The sequence below is a fragment of the Macaca mulatta genome, chromosome 2, assembly GCF_049350105.2.
Source record: "Macaca mulatta isolate MMU2019108-1 chromosome 2, T2T-MMU8v2.0, whole genome shotgun sequence".
NCBI classification, from domain to species: Eukaryota; Metazoa; Chordata; class Mammalia; order Primates; family Cercopithecidae; genus Macaca; species Macaca mulatta.
In genome coordinates this window covers 113,334,052-113,351,661 of record NC_133407.1, presented here as the reverse complement: position 1 = coordinate 113,351,661, position 17,610 = coordinate 113,334,052, and the positions used below count along the sequence as shown (strand labels likewise).

At 55.6% G+C, this 17,610-nt stretch overlaps 1 protein-coding gene across 9 annotated transcripts; it reads left to right on the top strand.

Annotated features, from left to right (window-relative positions):
* The first annotated feature begins 4,813 nt into the window (after positions 1 to 4,813).
* CAMKV (CaM kinase like vesicle associated) lies at positions 4,814 to 17,075 on the top strand. 9 transcript variants are annotated; one of them, XM_077990604.1, is made up of 12 exons: positions 4,847 to 4,995; positions 12,660 to 12,768; positions 12,886 to 12,976; positions 13,197 to 13,271; positions 13,485 to 13,623; positions 13,762 to 13,882; positions 14,043 to 14,118; positions 14,209 to 14,345; positions 14,513 to 14,591; positions 14,804 to 14,891; positions 15,181 to 15,292; positions 15,386 to 17,075. In XM_077990604.1, the coding sequence occupies exons 2-12, from the start codon at positions 12,744 to 12,746 to the stop codon at positions 15,742 to 15,744; spliced, it is 1,302 nt and encodes a 433-aa protein (XP_077846730.1). In that variant the 5' UTR covers positions 4,847 to 4,995; positions 12,660 to 12,743; the 3' UTR covers positions 15,745 to 17,075. The 9 variants fall into 9 exon arrangements, with proteins under 9 accessions (NP_001248459.1, XP_077846730.1, XP_014986276.1 ...); XM_015130790.3 differs by having other exon boundaries at positions 12,886 to 13,017; NM_001261530.1 differs by having other exon boundaries at positions 4,814 to 4,995; positions 12,886 to 13,017; positions 15,181 to 16,853.
* Positions 17,076 to 17,610: the final 535 nt, after the last annotated feature.

The following is a 17,610-nucleotide window of genomic DNA, read 5'->3' as shown; positions in this document are numbered from 1 at the left end:
TCTCTACCCAGGAAGATGAGCCCTTAGGCCTGCCTACTCATGTAGGGATATTTCAGGTGCCCCTGACCCCTGAGGAGACCTGTATCTATATAAGTAGAAACAAGGTTGGTGTCAGTAATACTCAGCACTCCATCATGCATCAGCAGCAACCTGGCAACTCCCCTAGGGCCCAGGAGGAGCAGCTTCCCTTGATCACATTTACCACACCTGGCACTGGACGCAAGGTCTTGCCCATGGCCATGGTGGCCACTGAGCCCCAGAATGCCCCATTCAAGGTGACAGCTGAGGATCTTACACGCTTATCAGTGGTTGCACACCTTGGCCTGCCCTGCAGGGCCTGCTATGAACTGGTGTCCACCATGGATGCTCTGCCAGTTCGGTCACCAGTGCTCTGCTGCCACTCACTGGGACCCTTCGAGGACATGGCGGCCGTGGTGATTGATACAGGCACAGGATTCACCAAATGTGGACTGGCTGGAGAGGACCATGTCCTCAGTGTCATACCCTCACGAGTTCAGCTGCTGCAGCACCCAGCCCAGGGCCAGCCACTGTATGCAGTGCCTGAAAACCAAGAGGGATTCTATTCAGTGCTGAACCGAGGTGTGGTATATGACTGGGATGCACTAGAGGTGCTATGGCAACACCTGTTCTATTGCAGGCTGGGTGTGCAGCCCGAGAAGCTGGCTGTGCTCATAGCCGACTCACCCATCTCACCACACACCAACCGAGAAAAGGTGGCTGAAATACTCTTTGAGCATTTCCACGTCCCAGCCATGCAGACAGTGCATCAGGCCCTGCTGGCACTCTATGCTTATGGACGTACCACTGGGTTGGTGCTGGGCAGTGGCCATGGTACCTCCTATGTGGCACCCATCCTTACTGGGGATCTGGCCCCACTTGACACCTACCGGCTGGATGTGGCTGGTGCTGACCTTACTGACTACTTGGCCCAGCTGCTGCAGAGAAGTGGCCACTCACTGCCCCAGGTAGGACTGATCAACCAGATGAAAGAAGCCTGCTGCTATGTGGCCATGGATGTGGCAGCTGAGAGGGCCCGCACCCAAGTGCAGGCCCAGGTGAACTTTGTGCTTCCAGACAAGCAGGTTATCACGCTGGGTTCTGAGCGCTTCTGCTGCCCCGAGGCCCTCTTCCAACCCAATCTGATAGGTCTCAACCAGCCGGGCCTCCCACAGCTGGCCCTCCTAAGCATCAGCCGGTTGGAGGCCAAGCAGCAGGAGCAGCTATTGGCCAACGTGGTACTGGACGGTGGCAGCACCCTTGTGAGTGGCTTCCCCGAGCGCCTGAGACAGGAGCTGGGCCCTGGTGCCGCTGTGCTGGGGTCTCCCCACCGTGCAGTTGCTGCCTGGCTTGGGGGCTCCATCATGGCATCCCGCAGCTCCTTCCAGAACCTGTGGCTCAGCCGCCGGGAGTATGAGGAAGAGGGCCCATGGGCTATCTATAAGTACCAGCTGTAAGCAGATAAAAGTTCTGGTTCTGCTTGCTTTAAGTGCCGTGGCATGTTTCAGCCACAGGGTGGTGTGGGAAAAGCAGGAGTCCAGGCATGGGGTCATGGATAGGGGCCCTGGCTCTCCCAAGGCATGCTCTGCCTCTGCACTCTGGAACTCCATGGGCCCTGGCAACCTACCCTTTCTAGACAGCCCTGGAGCCCCTTGACTGGCATTGGCTCTGATCTGGTCTGACCTTTACTACACCCCAAGGGCAACCACAGAGAGTGGCTGCTGTGGGTTTTGCCCCGTTGCCCTGACGACAAGTGCAATTACCCTTGATTGCCAGCTTGTTGCCATGGCAATTTCAAACATAATGTAATAACCCACACAGCCTGGAGTGAGTCACAGGGTGGGGGGCGGGGAGGTAGCCCCCTCCCCTGGCTCCAGAGGAAAAGACTGCTTGCCTTCCCTATTGTGGGCCCTCTTCTAGGGGCTGAAGCCAAGCAACATGGACAACAGTCAGGCAGTTTCAAAGATGGCTGGGAGCCTGGGGCGGGAGGGTTCTGTCAGAGTTCAGGCTTCTTGGGAGAGCTGCACTGGTAATCTAGGTACCTCCTACAGTCTGAACCTTTGCTGGAGCTCTATGCTGGGTTAGCAGGGGCTTCTATCAGCCAGCCAGAATCTAAGGGCATGGGAGTGCTGGCCTTTGGTACCCTAGGGCAAGGAGTTGGGGGCGCAGATAAGTCCTGAATCCTGGGTAGGGCGCCCAACCTGAGCTGGGGGATGAAGTTCTGTGGATACTGAGGCTCACACCTTATTATGCCACTCGGACTTTCTAGCTTTGGTGGGAGCCAGAACTATGAACTTGGGCCCTCTTCTCCTCCTCAGCCTCCCAACCCAGGCAGCCCCTGTCTTCAGGGAACAGGCCTCCTTAGGAGTATCCTCATAAAGGCTACTAGGCAATGCCAATCTCAATTGCCTCTGCTCTTCTTCCAAACTGTGCTCTGTGCTAAAGGACTTCCTGCCATCCCTCTGGCCAGTGGAGTGGTAAGAAATCATGTCCCCTGACCCCATCTGGCTTTGAATAGTAGAAGTAAGAACAAAGCTCAGCATTGGTCCAGTCCCTGCCCTGGAAGAGCTAAGAGGATGGCATTCAGCTGGTGTTACTATCTCCTGCCTGAAAGGCAGCTGGAGGTGAAGCCAAAACATTGAAGCCGGTCCTACCCTGCCTGTGCCTTCCTGTCTGCGGGCTGAGGGATAAGCCATGGCTCAATCCTAGCCTTGGGTTCTTGTCTTCAGATTGCCCTCCACAAATGGCAAAGACTTGTCTATCTTCACATACACCAGAGATCAAGGGGCTGCTCTGGTGGGGAGCCTGAAAACAACCAATGATGTAGGGTCAGCACAGACCCTGCCCGCCCCTGGACATGGTCCAGCCCCCTTCCCATGTCCGGCTCTCAAAGCCTGATTCAGTCTCCACAATCCTGAGACTTGTGTCAGGCAGGAAGGGGACTGACAACTCCAGGGACCAGCTACAGAGTCCACACACACGTGCCAGCAAGCATGCCTGGGTGCACAAAGAATGCAGACACACGTGCCCCTGGGCACCATTGCATACACTATGCTGTTGCATCTCCCTCGGCAAAAGACAGCATACACACACGTACACGTGTGCACACACACCCTGCCACGTGCTCTCACCCACATGCACAGAGCGTGCTTAGGACCAAGAAGAGGTGGAGTACTGCCAGCAGCAGGCAGGGCGCTAAGAAGCCACCCCTTCCCCTGCCTAAACATCCCCATTCCAGCTTCTCCTTGACCCCATGCCTGGATAGCCATGACCCTCAGGAAAGACAGAAAACAAGTGTGTGGCATGTGTGGGGTCAGCAAGCCACAGCTTGGCTACACCATAAAACTCAGAGACCCATTGTTTCAAGAATAGTGGGCAGATGGCAGGAAGGACTCAGTGCCAGGCCATTCATTCACTCTGCAGACATCAGCCGAGCATACTGATATGAGAAACGGGTTCTGCCTTGCAGATACCCAGCCTGCCAGGAGATTCCTACCCAGTGGTGGGGTGGATCCCATAACCCGAGACCACTCAGAACCCAGGGACCCCAGAAGTGGCACCAGCCTGGCCCAGAGGAGGTAACCCCAAGCCAGGGAGGAATGTGAAGGGCTCAGTACCCACTCTGGAGGAAAATTTTGAGGAACCTTGTTTGAGGCGGTCATTTCCTAAGCTAGCCTTCCAGTCTGAGCCCCAGCCCCAGCTTCTGGACTTGGACAGTCCCTCCTGTCATCGGCCATGGGTGGCCATGCAGGGGAGCCTCAAGATGGCTGAGGGTTTGGGGATGACCCCAACTCCCTCTCCCACAGCAGGGTCAGGAGGCTTGCTGGGAGGAGTGGGGTGGGATAAAGCCCAGCTCCAGACACTGAGAGGCCTGAGTCTGGCTTTCAGATACTGGCCTTAGGATGGTCCTCAGGGCTTGTGAGGGGTGTGGGTCAGGCTTTGGGTCCATGAGCCTCACTGACAAGGGACAGAGAAATGGCCAAGGACTTCCTTCAAAGCTTCCTCCTGGTGGTTCTGAGCCTCCTCCCTCTGATTAGCGCCCAGGCCGGGTGAGATACCTTGGTGCCACAGTTCTCCTGTGTCCCTATATCCCAGGCCAGGCCACCTAGAGTGATGCTAGTCATGAAGTGTTTGAGAGTGATTAGACTGAAAAGAAAGCAGAGGCCACACCATGTCACAGGTGACTTTTATAGTTTGGGAAATTTGGTGCCATACAGGAGGGGGCTGACTGTGCCAGTCACCCTTGCTGGGGCTTATGGTTGGGAAAGACTGGCCTTGCAGGAGTTGGGGGTGGGGTGGGATAGGAGACTTTGCTTCCAGAGTCTAGGGCACTCACTGTTTTCACACTGACTACCTGCAAACAGACACCTCTGTGTATTAACTGCTCCTAGCTAGGGGATGCCAGTCTGTAGGGGAGCCTGCCCTAGCCCGACTGCCCATCTGGTTTTTCTAAGTTGGTCCTGCCTTTTGGGTCGGGTTCGGGGAGCTGGGCAAAGCCCCGGTTCCCTAGAGACTAATGGCTGGCAAGCGATCCTATGCAGCTCAAGGACTCAGGCTTTCCCCCAACTCTCCACTCCCCACCCCTTACATTGGGCATAGGAGGCCCCCTCCGACCCCAGGCTGAGGGCCTAAGGAAGCCGTTGAGAACCTTAGCCAGGGCTAAGCAGGCCAGTGCTCACCAGCACCGCTGCCATCCCGCGCGAGCCTGCTCTCCAGTGGGATTCTGCCCTTAAGGCTCCGCCAGGGTCGGGGCGGGGCCGGTTGGGAGGCCCCGCCCCCAGCCCGCCCCCGGCCCGGGGTGCGAATCCGGTGCCGGCAAGCGGCTGGCGATGCTAGAGGTTCGCTAGCCGAAGCGGCTGCATCTGGCGCCGCGTCTGCCCCGCGTGCTCGGAGCGGATTCTACCCGCCGTCCCCGGAGCCCTCGGCGCCCCGCTGAGCCCGCGATCACTTCCTCCGTGTGACCAACCGGCGCTGCAGGTGCGGGGCTGGCCGGGCTGGGGGCGCTTCCCGAACTCACGTTGTGGGGCCTTGGGGGATTGGTTCCCTGGCTCGAGGTTCGGGATGCAGAGTGCGCGGGGGCGCAGTGAGGGCTCGAGGTCCTGGCGGGGTCAGAGCGCGCGGGCTTTGCAGATTTGGGGGACGGAGTGCGGGGTCGGGCTAAAGTTCCCCATTACCTCGGACGGCTTGGGGATCCTGGGGGGAAGCCTCTGCGGCTCGGAATTATGAAAAGATTAACCCTCGAAGATTCGTGGTCCCCCGTGAGGATAGGGGCCGAGAGCTGAGCCGTCCCTCCCCGTTCCCAGAGCCGCCTCCAGCCCCTCCCAACTGTCCCCGGGCCCCTTCCCTCCAGCTTAGCAGTCACTAATTTCCATGACAACGGAGAGTTCTTTATGGGCGACAACCCGGAGGGGGCTGGGCGGGGCTGCCGCGGAGTGGGGGAGGAAGCTCCAAGCCCCTGGGGACCAGCAGCCCCCCAGCCAAAATTCCGCTTCTAAGCCTTCACCTGGGGGCTAGCCGGGGGTCCAGTGCATGGACCCACGTGCACGGTGGGGGTGGGGGCGCACATGTTCCTGCTGGGAGGTGCGGGGCTTGGTGCTCACACGTGTGCTTTCCGCATGTGTGTTGCTGTGCCAGCGGGGGCGAGCCAGCAGCACTTGGGAAGGGGGTCAGGGTGGCACCACGGTGGGGAGCAGGGCCCCTGGCAGGAGGTGGCTGGGATAGTGACAGCGTGAGCTTCTGCCTTCCCCAGCTTGTACTGTCTGGCAGAGACCCTGGGCTCTTGAGCCCCAGCCCCCTCCCCGTGTAGCTCTGCCAAATTGCTTTTGTCCTCACCTCCCAGGCAGAGCCTGCTCCACCAGGTTCCTTCCTAAGGATCAGGGCCCTCTGTCCCACACTAAAAGCTCAGAGTCTGCAGTAGTCCAGTTCCTGTGCTGTACTCCCCTTACCCCCAAGTCCAGGCTTTGAGCCCCCAGGACTACCTTCAGAGACCTGGTGCCCTCCCCCACCCTCAGAGTTGATTCCTGGCAGCTCCAGCGACTTCTGAGCCTCAGTTTCCTCAACTGGGAAATTGGTGTCTCCACTCCCCTCAAGGTCAGGTTGGTTTCCAGGGTGGGGCAAGGGTCTCCCTTTTCTAATACAGTATTTGGTGCGGACCCTTCAGGTGTCCCTCCTAGGCTGGCTGTTCACATATCTCTGATGGCCTTACTCTCCAGCCCCATGCCCTGGCCACCATTCACAGGCAAGCAAGCAAGCAGTGGCAAGCAAGCAGTCCTCTGCCCTGGGAGAAGGCCAGATTCCATGGTTTCTATTTGGGGAAACTGAGGCATGGGGAGGGGAAGGGCTGTGCAGTTATTCTGTTTCTGGGTTGCTTGTGATGCCATTTCTGGCATTCATGGCAGGATCTGCTGTTGGGGGTGGTGAGAGGGGATTAAGCAGAGCTGTAAGAGGGGCTCTGGGGACCCAAAGCCTGGAGAGGATAGCAGATGGGGGAGGGGTTGGCTGGGAGGGTCTAGGTACAGCTGGGCCAACTGAGAAGAGGGACTATAAAGGGAAGCAACTAGGCATCCAAGCCTCATTTCCATCCCCCTATGCGTCTGCCTTCAACATGTTGGACCTGCTTTACCTAAGCTGCCGTGATGGCAGAGAGATGGGCTGGGAACTGTCCTGACTGGGGGGCTGTAGCAGCTGGCCTCTTCCTCACCAAGATGCTCCAAGGAGCTGGCCTCCTTTTGGCTGTGCCTCCTATGCCAAGTTCAGTGTATGTTTGGGGGATACAGGAGGGTGCAAGCTGGAAGGTCCAGGTACCATGGATAGCTCCTGGCCCAGCGATTTAGAGCACATAGCCATGGAGGCCTTAGGGCTCTGCTGGGCACCCATCCGTCCCCTTCAGAACTCCTGTCCACCTCCCCTTTCCTGCCCTTTGTGCCTGTGTCCCTTTTACTTTGTCATCTCCTTGCTCCTCTTCCATCACAGGTTCTGTCTTTGTCTGTGTCTCTGCCCCATTCTCTTTTTTCTAAATTCTCTCAATCTCCCCACCTCCTCTTTATTGATGGGGACCTGGGTCACAGAACCTTGAAGAAGGAGCCAGGCTAAAGTCTCAGGGAATTCTTGAAGAAGGGACCTAACCAACACATCTCCCCTCCCCCTCCCCTTGTTTTAAAACTTCCATCACCATAGCAACCCTTTACTCTAGTGCCTTCCTCTGCATTTCCCCTCCTCCACCCACAGGGAAGCAGAGCCTCCAGTGGATTCTCCTTCAGGGGTTCAGAGATTTGGACCCCAAGTGCTTGGGAGGAGACAGCTGACCTTTGCCTCTGCCTGCATGTTGAGAGCCAAACTTTCAGGACGTAGCACTGGACTGCATGCCCACCCCCAAGATTGGAGAGACCTCCCCACAATACTCCTTCATTAGATGGGCAAAATTCAGCTGTAGGAACTTCTACCATGATTTAGCTGGAGCCTGAGGCTCAGTCAGGGCAGCCCCTTGACCAGTCCCCTGAAGCAATTGGATGGTGGTCTAGAAGCTTGGCCCTTGTTCCTAATAGACCTTGAGTGAGGTCTTCAGCTCCCCTGTTCCTGTGGGTGACACCTCAGCTGTGAGTTAGGCAGGGCTTGGGCTTCAGCATGTTCATTGCAGCAGGAAATCCAGCCCCAGTCCTTGAGAGAGTAGAGCAGCAGAGAGTAGGGGGTGCCTGCAGGCTGGTGTTCACAGCTACCACTAAATTGGGAGGTGCTGCCTACAGTTGTTGGGAGGCAGCTGGAGGCCTCTTGGGCCTCTCCTGGCCTCCCTAGATTTACTGCAAACTCTGGAGTCCCACATGGCAGGGGACCAAGGTAGCAGGAAAGTCTGTTTATGTCTATGACAGGTAGGGCCTGAACCAGGATGATCTCAGTGGAGGAGGGGACAGGACCCCAATGTGGGGCCTCTGGACCTCTTGGCCTTTGTTTTGTTTGGGCTTTCCCTGGGTCAGACTTACCTAAAGATGCAGTAGAGTCCTTGGGGGACCATTTGTCACCAGGGCAGCAACAGAGGACCCCTCAGGATTGCTGGAGGCTCAACTCCCTGAGCCCAGTGGTCGGGCCCTGGGAGCAGGCTGTAACTGGGGAGTGCTTGGCTGTCAGGCTCCCTGAGAGCCAGCTGGAGGGCAGTGGCAGCACCAGGGCCTGCACTCCCCACAAGCTCCCTTTGGGCAGCCCGCAGTGCATACTGTTCAGTTCCTCTGCAGAGAGTGGAGGGAGCCATGTCTCTAGGGAAATGACTGTTGTGGGGCTCCCGTGCCCTTCCATGGCCTAAGTGTACCTGAGGAAAAGCTCAGGTCCTGTGTTGCTGAGAGGAGAGCTCTCCATTGTTGGGTGTTGGGTCTGGGCCATGGGGGTGAGAAATGCACACCCCTTCCACCTGGCCTCCTCCCTTTCTGAGAGCTGTCCCTAGACTGTTCCTCCCAGTTCTCCTTTGTTGCAAGCAGGTGCCCAGGGCTTGGTGCACACACCGGAAGCCTCCCAGGGAGCAACAGTGGATAGCAGATGGTGGAGTGGGGGTGGGCAGAGGGAACCAGGGTGCTAATTGAAAGCCAGGCCCCTCTTTCTCCTCTCCTTGCCCTGGGGCCAAGTCCGGGGCCCCAAGCCAGTATAGTTAGACTGGTGAGGAGGAGGAGGAGGAGTGACTGGCTGAAATTTAGGCAGCCATAGTAGGGGGCAGGGGAGACAGATCTGTTCCCATCTCAGCCTTGAGGCTGCAGGACATGGCTCCAGGCTGACATTATGGGGTGGAGGCCCAGCTTTCTGTGGTAGAGATAGACCCCCATGACCAGCCCTGGGCCCCAGTGGGCATGAGTGCATATGCAGAGCTGAAAGCTGGGGCCAGGATCAGGGACAGGCATGCACAAAACCTCCCGCCCACACCACACTGGTAGAGCCGGGAGCTGTTGGAGTGGGGTGGGGGGTGGGGCATGGAGGTTGTGGAAGGTATCTCAGAAAAGGACCATTTGAGTCTGGCCTTGGAGCATCAGGATTGTTTTGGACAATGTGTTGCACAAACTACCTTACAATGTCAGCAATAACAATGAAAGAAGAGATTCAGTTCTGCTCTCAGCACCTTGCTCATGTAGCAGCTGCTCCACAGGAAAGCCAAGGTGGGCAGAGCTCTTGCCAGTGCCCACACTTCCTACCATTGAGTGGACACAGTTGAGCTGGCGAGTCACCTGTTGTTGGACATTTAGGTAGTTGCTGAATTTTTTTTAATGTTATAAATAACTCTGCCGTGACAAATAGGAATCTGACGGGAGGCTTTTGGGGGAAGGGCACTCTTGCCAGAGGGAATGGTGTAAGCAAAGCAACAGAGCTGGGGCACAGGTCCCTCCCAGCCCTCTTGGGAGACTGCAGTCTAAGGTACCACCCTCCTGCCCAGTACATGGCCCTTAGACTGAGAGGACTGTTGCAGGCCCCCTCCCGCAGATGTTGTGTGAAAATGTGTGGCCGGCAATGGTAACTGGCTATGCCTCTGCTCTCAGCTGTGAGGATGAGATTCTGGCCACATGCTTCTCCCCAGTGGAGGAGATGCAGGGTTGTGGCCATGGTGGCAGACATGCAGTCAGTGACGATCTTCAAAGCCTCTCCTTTGCCTCGCTGTTCCTCACAAGATGGCTTAAACCCTGTCTGGAATGACGCTGATGAAATGCATTTGTGGCCTGGTGCGGTGGCTCACGCCTGTAGGCCCAGCACTTTGGGAGGCTGAAGCGGTGGATCACGAGGTCAGGAGATCAAGACCATCCTGGCTAACATGGTGAAACCCCGTCTCTACTAAAAATACAAAAAAATTTAGCTGGGCGTGGTGGCAGGCGCCTGTAGTCCCAGCTACTTGGGAGGCTGAGGCAGGAGAATGGCTTGAACCCAGGAGGCGGAGCTTGCAGTGAGCTGAGATCGCGCCACTGCACTCCAGCCTGGGCCACTGTCGCAAAAAAAAAAAAAAAAAAAAAAAAAAAAAAAAAAAAAAAAGCATTTGTATTTCCTGAGCCCAAGAAACCCAGATTAAGGAATTACAGAGTTTGTTCCCTAATGCTGAAGGCAAATCTGAGGGAGAATTTCCAGGGCTGTGACTCCTGGGAATCACAGCCCAGTGGCTGGCTTCTGCCTGGGAGGAAGCAAGTAGCAGCCAGGGTTGGCCATGGGGCTTTGTTTGGGTCCTGGTCTTTGACTTTGCCTGGCAGAGTTCATCTTGCCAAGCTGCCTCCTCCCTTCTCCACTACCTTGAGGCTGTGAGTGCCTTCAGGTCGGGGAACATCTAGGTACCCCCAGGCCCTAGCTCAGGCCCTGCACATAGCAAGTGCTAATTGGCATGGAGGGAAAACATGCATAGTCAGCAGAGGCAGAGCAATTTCAGTGCAGCCTCAGTGCAGAGCTTGCTGTAGTCTGTGTCACACTGACCAGGCATTATGGAGGCACACCCTGGCGTCAGATCTGTGAAGGTCTAGTCACTAACCCCCCACCCCCACCTTTGAGCATGGTCTATGAGTGCCTTTTCCTTTAGACACTGGAGTCAGCCCACCCACCACCACAGATGAGGATTGGGCTGTAATTGGCAGGATTGCAGACGTGTGGGACACCGTGCCCCAGGTGGAAAGAGTGCCTAGAGCTCACTGAGCCAGCTGTATCTGTTCTGTTTGGGGGCCTTGCACCTGGACATGACAGCCAAGGTCCCCTGAGGGGCCCCAGTGGGCGTGAATGCATATGCAGAGCTGAAAGCTGGGACCAGGAGCAGGCTTGTTTTGCTCTTCCTGACCAGTATACCTACATACCTCCTGGCAAATCCTTCCCTTCTAAGTCCTAATGCTGCCTCCAAAGCTTTACCTTGCCCCTCCACCCAGATTATCCCTCTGAGGAATCACCCAAGCACTATGCCTGAGTGCAGTATTTACTAAATTAATTGAAGTCATTACAGTAAAATAGTAAAAATTCACACAGAAAATTAATAAACAGAAGATATATCTGCCCTTTTGACATCCAATTCTTTGCCCAGGAGAGAACTCTTATTTCCTTCAGCATTCTTCCAGAAAAGAGTTTGTGAGTGTATATCAGTATGTAAACTTTAAAAAATTTACCCAAGCCAGGTGTGGTGGCTCACACCTGTAATCCCAGCACTTTGGGAAGCTGAGGCGGGAGGATTGCTTGAGCCCAGGAGTTTGAGAACAGCCTGGGCAACATAATGAAATCCTGTCTCTACAAAAAAATTTTAAAAATTAGCCAGTTGTGGTAGTGCGCACCTGGGGTCCGGTCCTAGCTACTCAGGAGGCTGAGGTGGGAGGATTGCTTGAGCCCAGGAGGTTGAGGCTGCAGTAAGCTGTGATCGTGCCACTGCATTCCAGCCTGGGTGACAGAACAGCCGGGTGTGGTGCTGGTGCCGGTAATCCCAGCTGCAGTGGGAGGATCATTTGAGTTCAGGAGCTCTGGGCTGTAGTATGCTATGTCAGTTGGGTGTCTGCACTACGTTTGGCATTAGTATGGTGACTTCCTGGGAGCCGGAGACCATCAGGTTGCCTAAAGGAGGGGTGAAGCAACCAAGATCAGAAACGAAGCAGGTCAAAACTCCTGTGCTGATAAGTAGTGGGCTTGTGCCCATGAATAGCCACTGCACTCCAGCCTGGGCAACATAGTGAGACCTGTCTCTAAAAAAAGAAAGCAAGAAAGAAAAGAAAAGAAAAGAAAAGAAATAGGTTTTCCAGAATCCCCCCATGTGTCCTGATTCAATCATAACCCCTCCTTTTCTCTTAGAAGGGACCATTATCTGACTCTGCTTATTTCCTAGCTTTTCTTTATAGCTCTACTGCTGTGTTTGTATCCCCAGTACGGGTTTGTTCTGCCTGTTGGAACTCTCTATCGATAGACTCATACTATATGTATTCTTTTGTGTCTTTTTGCATTTAACGCTGTGTAAGAGTCACCAGGTGGTTGGGTATAGCTGTAGTCCTTTGTTTCCATTGCTGTATAATATTCCATTGTGTGACTCTACCACAATACATCCTGTTGGTGGTGGTATTTGGTCTGTTTTCAATTTTTGGCGATTATGTATATGGCCACTCTGAGCATTGTATGACTGTCCTGATGCACGAATATGTGCACTTCTGTAGGCACGTATTTAGGAGTGCAATTACTGGTTCATAGGGTATGTTTGTTTGATTTTAGTGGTTTTACCAAACGGCTTTACAAAGGGGAGGTTGCCTTCTCCTAGCAGTGCTGACGTTCTTCATATATCCACTAACACTTGTTAGCTCTAGACCTTCAGAGATGATTAGCAGGTGGGTGGGTGGTTATAGCCCCCTTCATCTGTAAAATAGCTGAAATTTAAATAAACTGTTTGATAAGCCTTTTTTTTTTGAGTGTATAGAATACAAAACTATTCCCTTATATATCAGTTTAATACATTTTTCTTATGTAGGCTGTTGTAGTTCAGGCAGCCAAGCTGAGTAGCTGGATGTCTAGCCAGAAAAGCAGGGGTAGGATCTGAGCCTGCCTATCCTCTAGCCCCTCCTGGTATGGTCTCTGCTCCTAACTTGTCCTGAGCCAGATTGGGGTCTCCCAAAAGCAGCACCTATGTTGTGGAGAAGTGGAGAGTAGTACAGCTAAGCCAGACCCCATCGTGCCTGCAGGTTAGAGCCCGGCAATGCCGTTTGGGTGTGTGACTCTGGGCGACAAGAAGAACTATAACCAGCCATCGGAGGTGACTGACAGATATGATTTGGGACAGGTCATCAAGACGTGAGTGCCGGGCCTGTCAGGCAGGGCTGGGTGGGCTGGTGGGCAAGGGCTAGGGAAGTGGGAGTGGAGTGCAGCTGACACTAAGACCAGGCCTGAGTGGGTGCCTGTCGGCTCCAGTGAGGAGTTCTGTGAAATCTTCCGGGCCAAGGACAAGACAACAGGCAAGCTGCACACCTGCAAGAAGTTCCAGAAGCGGGATGGCCGCAAGGTGCGGAAAGCTGCCAAGAACGAGATAGGCATCCTCAAGATGTGAGTTTGAGGCCTGGGATTGGGGCAGCGTGGGAGGCAGCAGGGAAGGGCTTAGAGGGCAAGTGGCCTCAGGCAGTCCCAGCCTCTGGCCAATTAGTCTGCTGTGGCCACTGTGGCGACCACAGCCTCTCCCAGGGGTTCATCCAGCCTTAACTACTGGCTCCCCTCCCTGTCGCCAGGGTGAAGCATCCCAACATCCTACAACTGGTGGATGTGTTTGTGACCCGCAAGGAGTACTTTATCTTCCTGGAGCTGTGAGTGTGGGTCTGGGGTCCCAAGATTCCCCAGCGCCCAGGGCTTTCACCTCTCCCACCCTCTGCAGCTAAGGAAACCCCCTTTCTGGACGCTTGGCGTCCCAGGTCCCTGTGCCTTGCTCAGCCAGCTGCCTGGTGCAGGCAGCTCACCCAAGTGCTCCTGCCCTACCCCCGATTCTGCCCACACCAGGCTCAGGGGCTGGTGTCCCTCAGGGCCACGGGGAGGGAGGTGTTTGACTGGATCCTGGACCAGGGCTACTACTCGGAGCGAGACACAAGCAACGTGGTACGGCAGGTCCTGGAGGCTGTGGCCTATTTGCACTCACTCAAGATCGTGCACAGGAATCTTAAGGTGAGGTCAGAGCCAGAGTCAAAGGGTCATTTGGCAACTGGGCTGGTGCTGGGGTGGGCAGAACCTTGGGGCCTTGGTCTAGCCTCCGAGGTCCTCATGGTGTCTTCTGCTCACCCACATGCTATTCTCACATCACAGCTGGAAAACCTGGTTTACTACAACCGGCTGAAGAACTCTAAGATTGTCATCAGTGACTTCCATCTGGCTAAGCTAGAAAATGGCCTCATCAAGGAGCCCTGTGGGACCCCCGAGTATCTGGGCAAGCAGGGGGTGGGGCAGGGCAGGGGGAGAATGGGGGGCAGCCTTCAGGGAGCTTCTCTGGGCAGGGGGAAAATGTACTCATCTCAGGAAGCTGGTGTGGATGGTACTGGACCTGGCTAGGCCCGATACTGACCAGCAGATGGGTGCTGTGTTTGTAGCCCCAGAGGTGGTAGGCCGGCAGCGATATGGACGCCCTGTGGACTGCTGGGCCATTGGAGTCATCATGTACATCCTGTGAGTGGACAGACGGACAAGCAGGCTTGCAGTCAGATGGGGTGGGGGCATGTGTCTGTGGCCTTTCTGTGTGACCCTTCCCCCATGCAGGCTTTCAGGCAACCCACCTTTCTATGAGGAGGTGGAAGAAGATGATTATGAGAACCACGATAAGAATCTCTTCCGCAAGATCCTGGCTGGTGACTATGAGTTTGACTCTCCATATTGGGATGATATTTCGCAGGCAGGTGAGGAGGTGCCTGCCCAGTACTTGGTAGAATGCAAGGGAGTGGGGGAGGGGGTCCTGCTCTCAGCTTTCTCTGTGGTATTCTGCTTCTGTCCCCCAGCCCATTCATCACCTCTAGACATTGAGATGGGGTGCCCATGCCTAGCCCCTCCTTGGTTTTGTCCACAGCCAAAGACCTGGTCGCAAGGCTGATGGAGGTGGAGCAAGACCAGCGGATCACTGCAGAAGAGGCCATCTCCCATGAGTGGTAAGCAGGGTCCAGGGGAGGGTGGGAGAGGCCAGGGTCCCCCTCACACCTAGCAGCCACATCTTTGAGGCCTAGAAGGGGTGCAGGCACCTAGAGCTCAGGCCAGCCCAGAGGCTCTGCGTGGTAGCCCCTGGATGCCACATGGAAGGGCTGGGCAGAGTCTCCACAAAGGCTCATTCTCTTAGATCCAGACACACTTGCACCCTTTCCAGGATTTCTGGCAATGCTGCTTCTGATAAGAACATCAAGGATGGTGTCTGTGCCCAGATTGAAAAGAACTTTGCCAGGGCCAAGTGGAAGGTAAGGCTTGGATAGCTCCCTTCTTGGCTCTATCCCAACTATTCCTTCTGGCACTCAGTTTCTTGCCTGCATCACACCCCTGCAGCCACACACAAGCTTTTCTCAGGCCATCAGGTGTGGGTGTAGCCACTGCGATTACCTTAAGTAGGAGTGCTGAGCAGCTGCGTACTTGGCCCTGGGGTGGATGGAGGTGGCCGGGGGTACTATGGAAGGAGTTTGGTCTGGTCACTGCCAAGCAATGGATCCAGCAAGCTTCACCCTTAGCCTTTCTCCACTGTGCTCCTTTCAGAAGGCTGTCCGAGTGACCACCCTCATGAAACGGCTCCGGGCGCCAGAGCAGTCCAGCACGGCTGCAGCCCAGTCGGCCTCAGCCACAGACACTGCCACCCCCGGGGCTGCAGGTGGGGCCATAGCTGCAGCTGCGAGTGGAGCTACCTCAGTCCCTGAGGGTGATGCTGCTCATGCTGCAAAGAGTGATAATGTGGCCCCCGCAGACCGTAGTGCCACCCCAGCCACAGATGGAAGTGCCACCCCAGCCACTGATGGCAGTGTCACCCCAGCCACTGATGGAAGCATCACTCCAGCCACTGATGGGAGTGTCACCCCAGCCACTGACAGGAGCGCTACTCCAGCCACTGATGGGAGAGCCACACCGGCCACAGAAGAGAGCACTGTGCCCACCATCCAAAGCAGTGCCACACTAGCCACCAAGGCAGCTGCCACCCCTGAGCCGGCTATGGCCCAGCCGGACAGCACAGCCCCAGAGGGCGCCACAGGCCAGGCTCCACCCTCTAGTAAAGGGGAAGAGGCTGCTGGTTATGCCCAGGAGTCTCAAAGGGAGGAGGCCAGCTGAGTAGGCAGCCTGGTGAGGGGGGGCGGGGGATGGGCAGGAGGGTGGGAGAGTGGATGAGGGGCTTCTCACTGTACATAGAGTCACTGGCATGATGCCCTCGCTCCCCCATGCCCCCACATCCCAGTGGGGCATACTTAGGGGTCACGGGAGAGCAGTCTCGTCTCCTGTGTGTATGTGTGTGAGTGGTGGGCAGGCCAGTGGCAGGGCCAGCCCCAGCCCCTGCATGGATTCCTTGTGGCTTTTCTGTCTTTTGCTAGCTTCACCAGTTTCTGTTCCTTGTGGGATGCTGCTCTAGGGATACTCAGGGGGCTCCTGCTCTCCTTCCCCTTCCCTTCTTGCTTCACCATTCCCCTAGGCAGGCCCTGCAGGTCCCACACTCTCCCAGGCCCTAAACTTGGGCGGCCTTGCCCTGAGAGCTGGTCCTCCAGCGAGGCCCTGTCAGCGGTCTTAGGCTCCTGCACATGAAGGTGTGTGCCTGTGGTGTGTGGGCTGCTCTAGGAGCGGATACAGGCTGGTATAGAGGATGCAGAAAGGTAGGGCAGTATGTTTAAGTCCAGACTGGGCACATGGCCAGGGACACTGCTCTCTAGCTGTGGGGGTCCTCAGGAGTGGAGAGAATGAGTAGGAAGGCAGAAGCTTCCATATTTGTCCCTCCTAAGACCCTGTTATTTGTGTTATTTCCTGCCCTTCTGAGTCCTGCAGTGGGCTGCCCTGTACCTTGAACCTCATGAGCCTCTAAGGGAAAGGAGGAACAATTAGGATGTGGCAATGAGACCTGGCAGGGCAGAGTACAAGCCCAGCACCCAGTGTTCCAGCCTAACTAGGTCCTTACCCTGGGCCAAACAGGGAGGGCTGATATCTCCTTGCTTTTCTTAGATGTCCACCCCCTACAATCTCAACCCACAAGTCCTCTCCACCCTAGGGGGCTTGCTGCATGGCAATACCCCATAATCTGATTTGGGGGTTTGCCCTTTACAGGGGCAGATTTTCTGCTCAGTTCAACAATGAAATGAAGAGGAACTCCCTCTATTTTTACAGCTCACTTCTATCAGAGGCCCAGGTGCCTCAGAGCCACATTGAGTTGCTGTTGCTGGGAAGAGGAAGTAGAGTTAAAGTCCCCAGTTTCCTGAGGGAGGCTCCTGACAGGTGCCCTTTGTCAGACCCAATCACAGCCTGGACAGGCAGCCACATTGGTCCTCGCCCTTGCTTGGCACTCCTTGGTGGTCCTGCCCTTCTCCCTGCATGCCTGTGGGTCTGCTCTGGTGTGTGAAGGTCGGTGGGTTAACTGTGTGCCTGCTGAACCTGGCAAATAAACATCACCCTGCAAAGCCTCTGGCCACCCTCTTGCCTTTGCTTCCTCTGTCCTACTGGGGAGGAGCCCCTGGAAGGCAGTGGGGAGGGGAGAGGCTGGGAGCAGGTTCATAAGTAGTGGCTGGGAGTAGTAGTGAACAGTGCCCTGTGGATTTCTTGGGCTGAGAGTGAAGATCATCCTCACCACAGTGTATTCCTCAATGGTGGTGGTGGTGGGGGTCCTCTGGACTCTAGAAATCCATGTGAGTAGTGGGTCTTGGGCTGCATTTGGACCGAGGAATACTCCCTGGGCTGAGAGCTCAAGTAAGGGCTGCTGTTTTTGACTCCTGTTGACCGAGGAGCCTCACTCTTGATTTAGGCATAGAGCTGGAATCTACCTGGGCCAGCCACCACAAGGACAGACCCTGCTATTAGCCAAAGATAGCTTCCCTGAGCTGGGGAGAGGGTGTAGGGTGAGCAGTGCACAAAGATTCTATAATGCTCTGCGTTCTTCCTGTGAACACCTGTGCTTTCCACATATGCCCCAAATGAAATCTCACTCTGGGACTATTTCAG

Bases quoted from the DNA above. Each gene is read 5' to 3' on its own strand.
- CAMKV (XM_077990598.1), top strand. From the start codon at position 12,674: ATGCCGTTTGGGTGTGTGACTCTGGGCGACAAGAAGAACTATAACCAG. The intron at 13,018-13,196 runs GTGAGTTTGAGG...CCCTGTCGCCAG, and splicing joins GAGATAGGCATCCTCAAGAT to GGTGAAGCATCCCAACATCC. The intron at 14,119-14,208 runs GTGAGTGGACAG...TCCCCCATGCAG, and splicing joins GGAGTCATCATGTACATCCT to GCTTTCAGGCAACCCACCTT.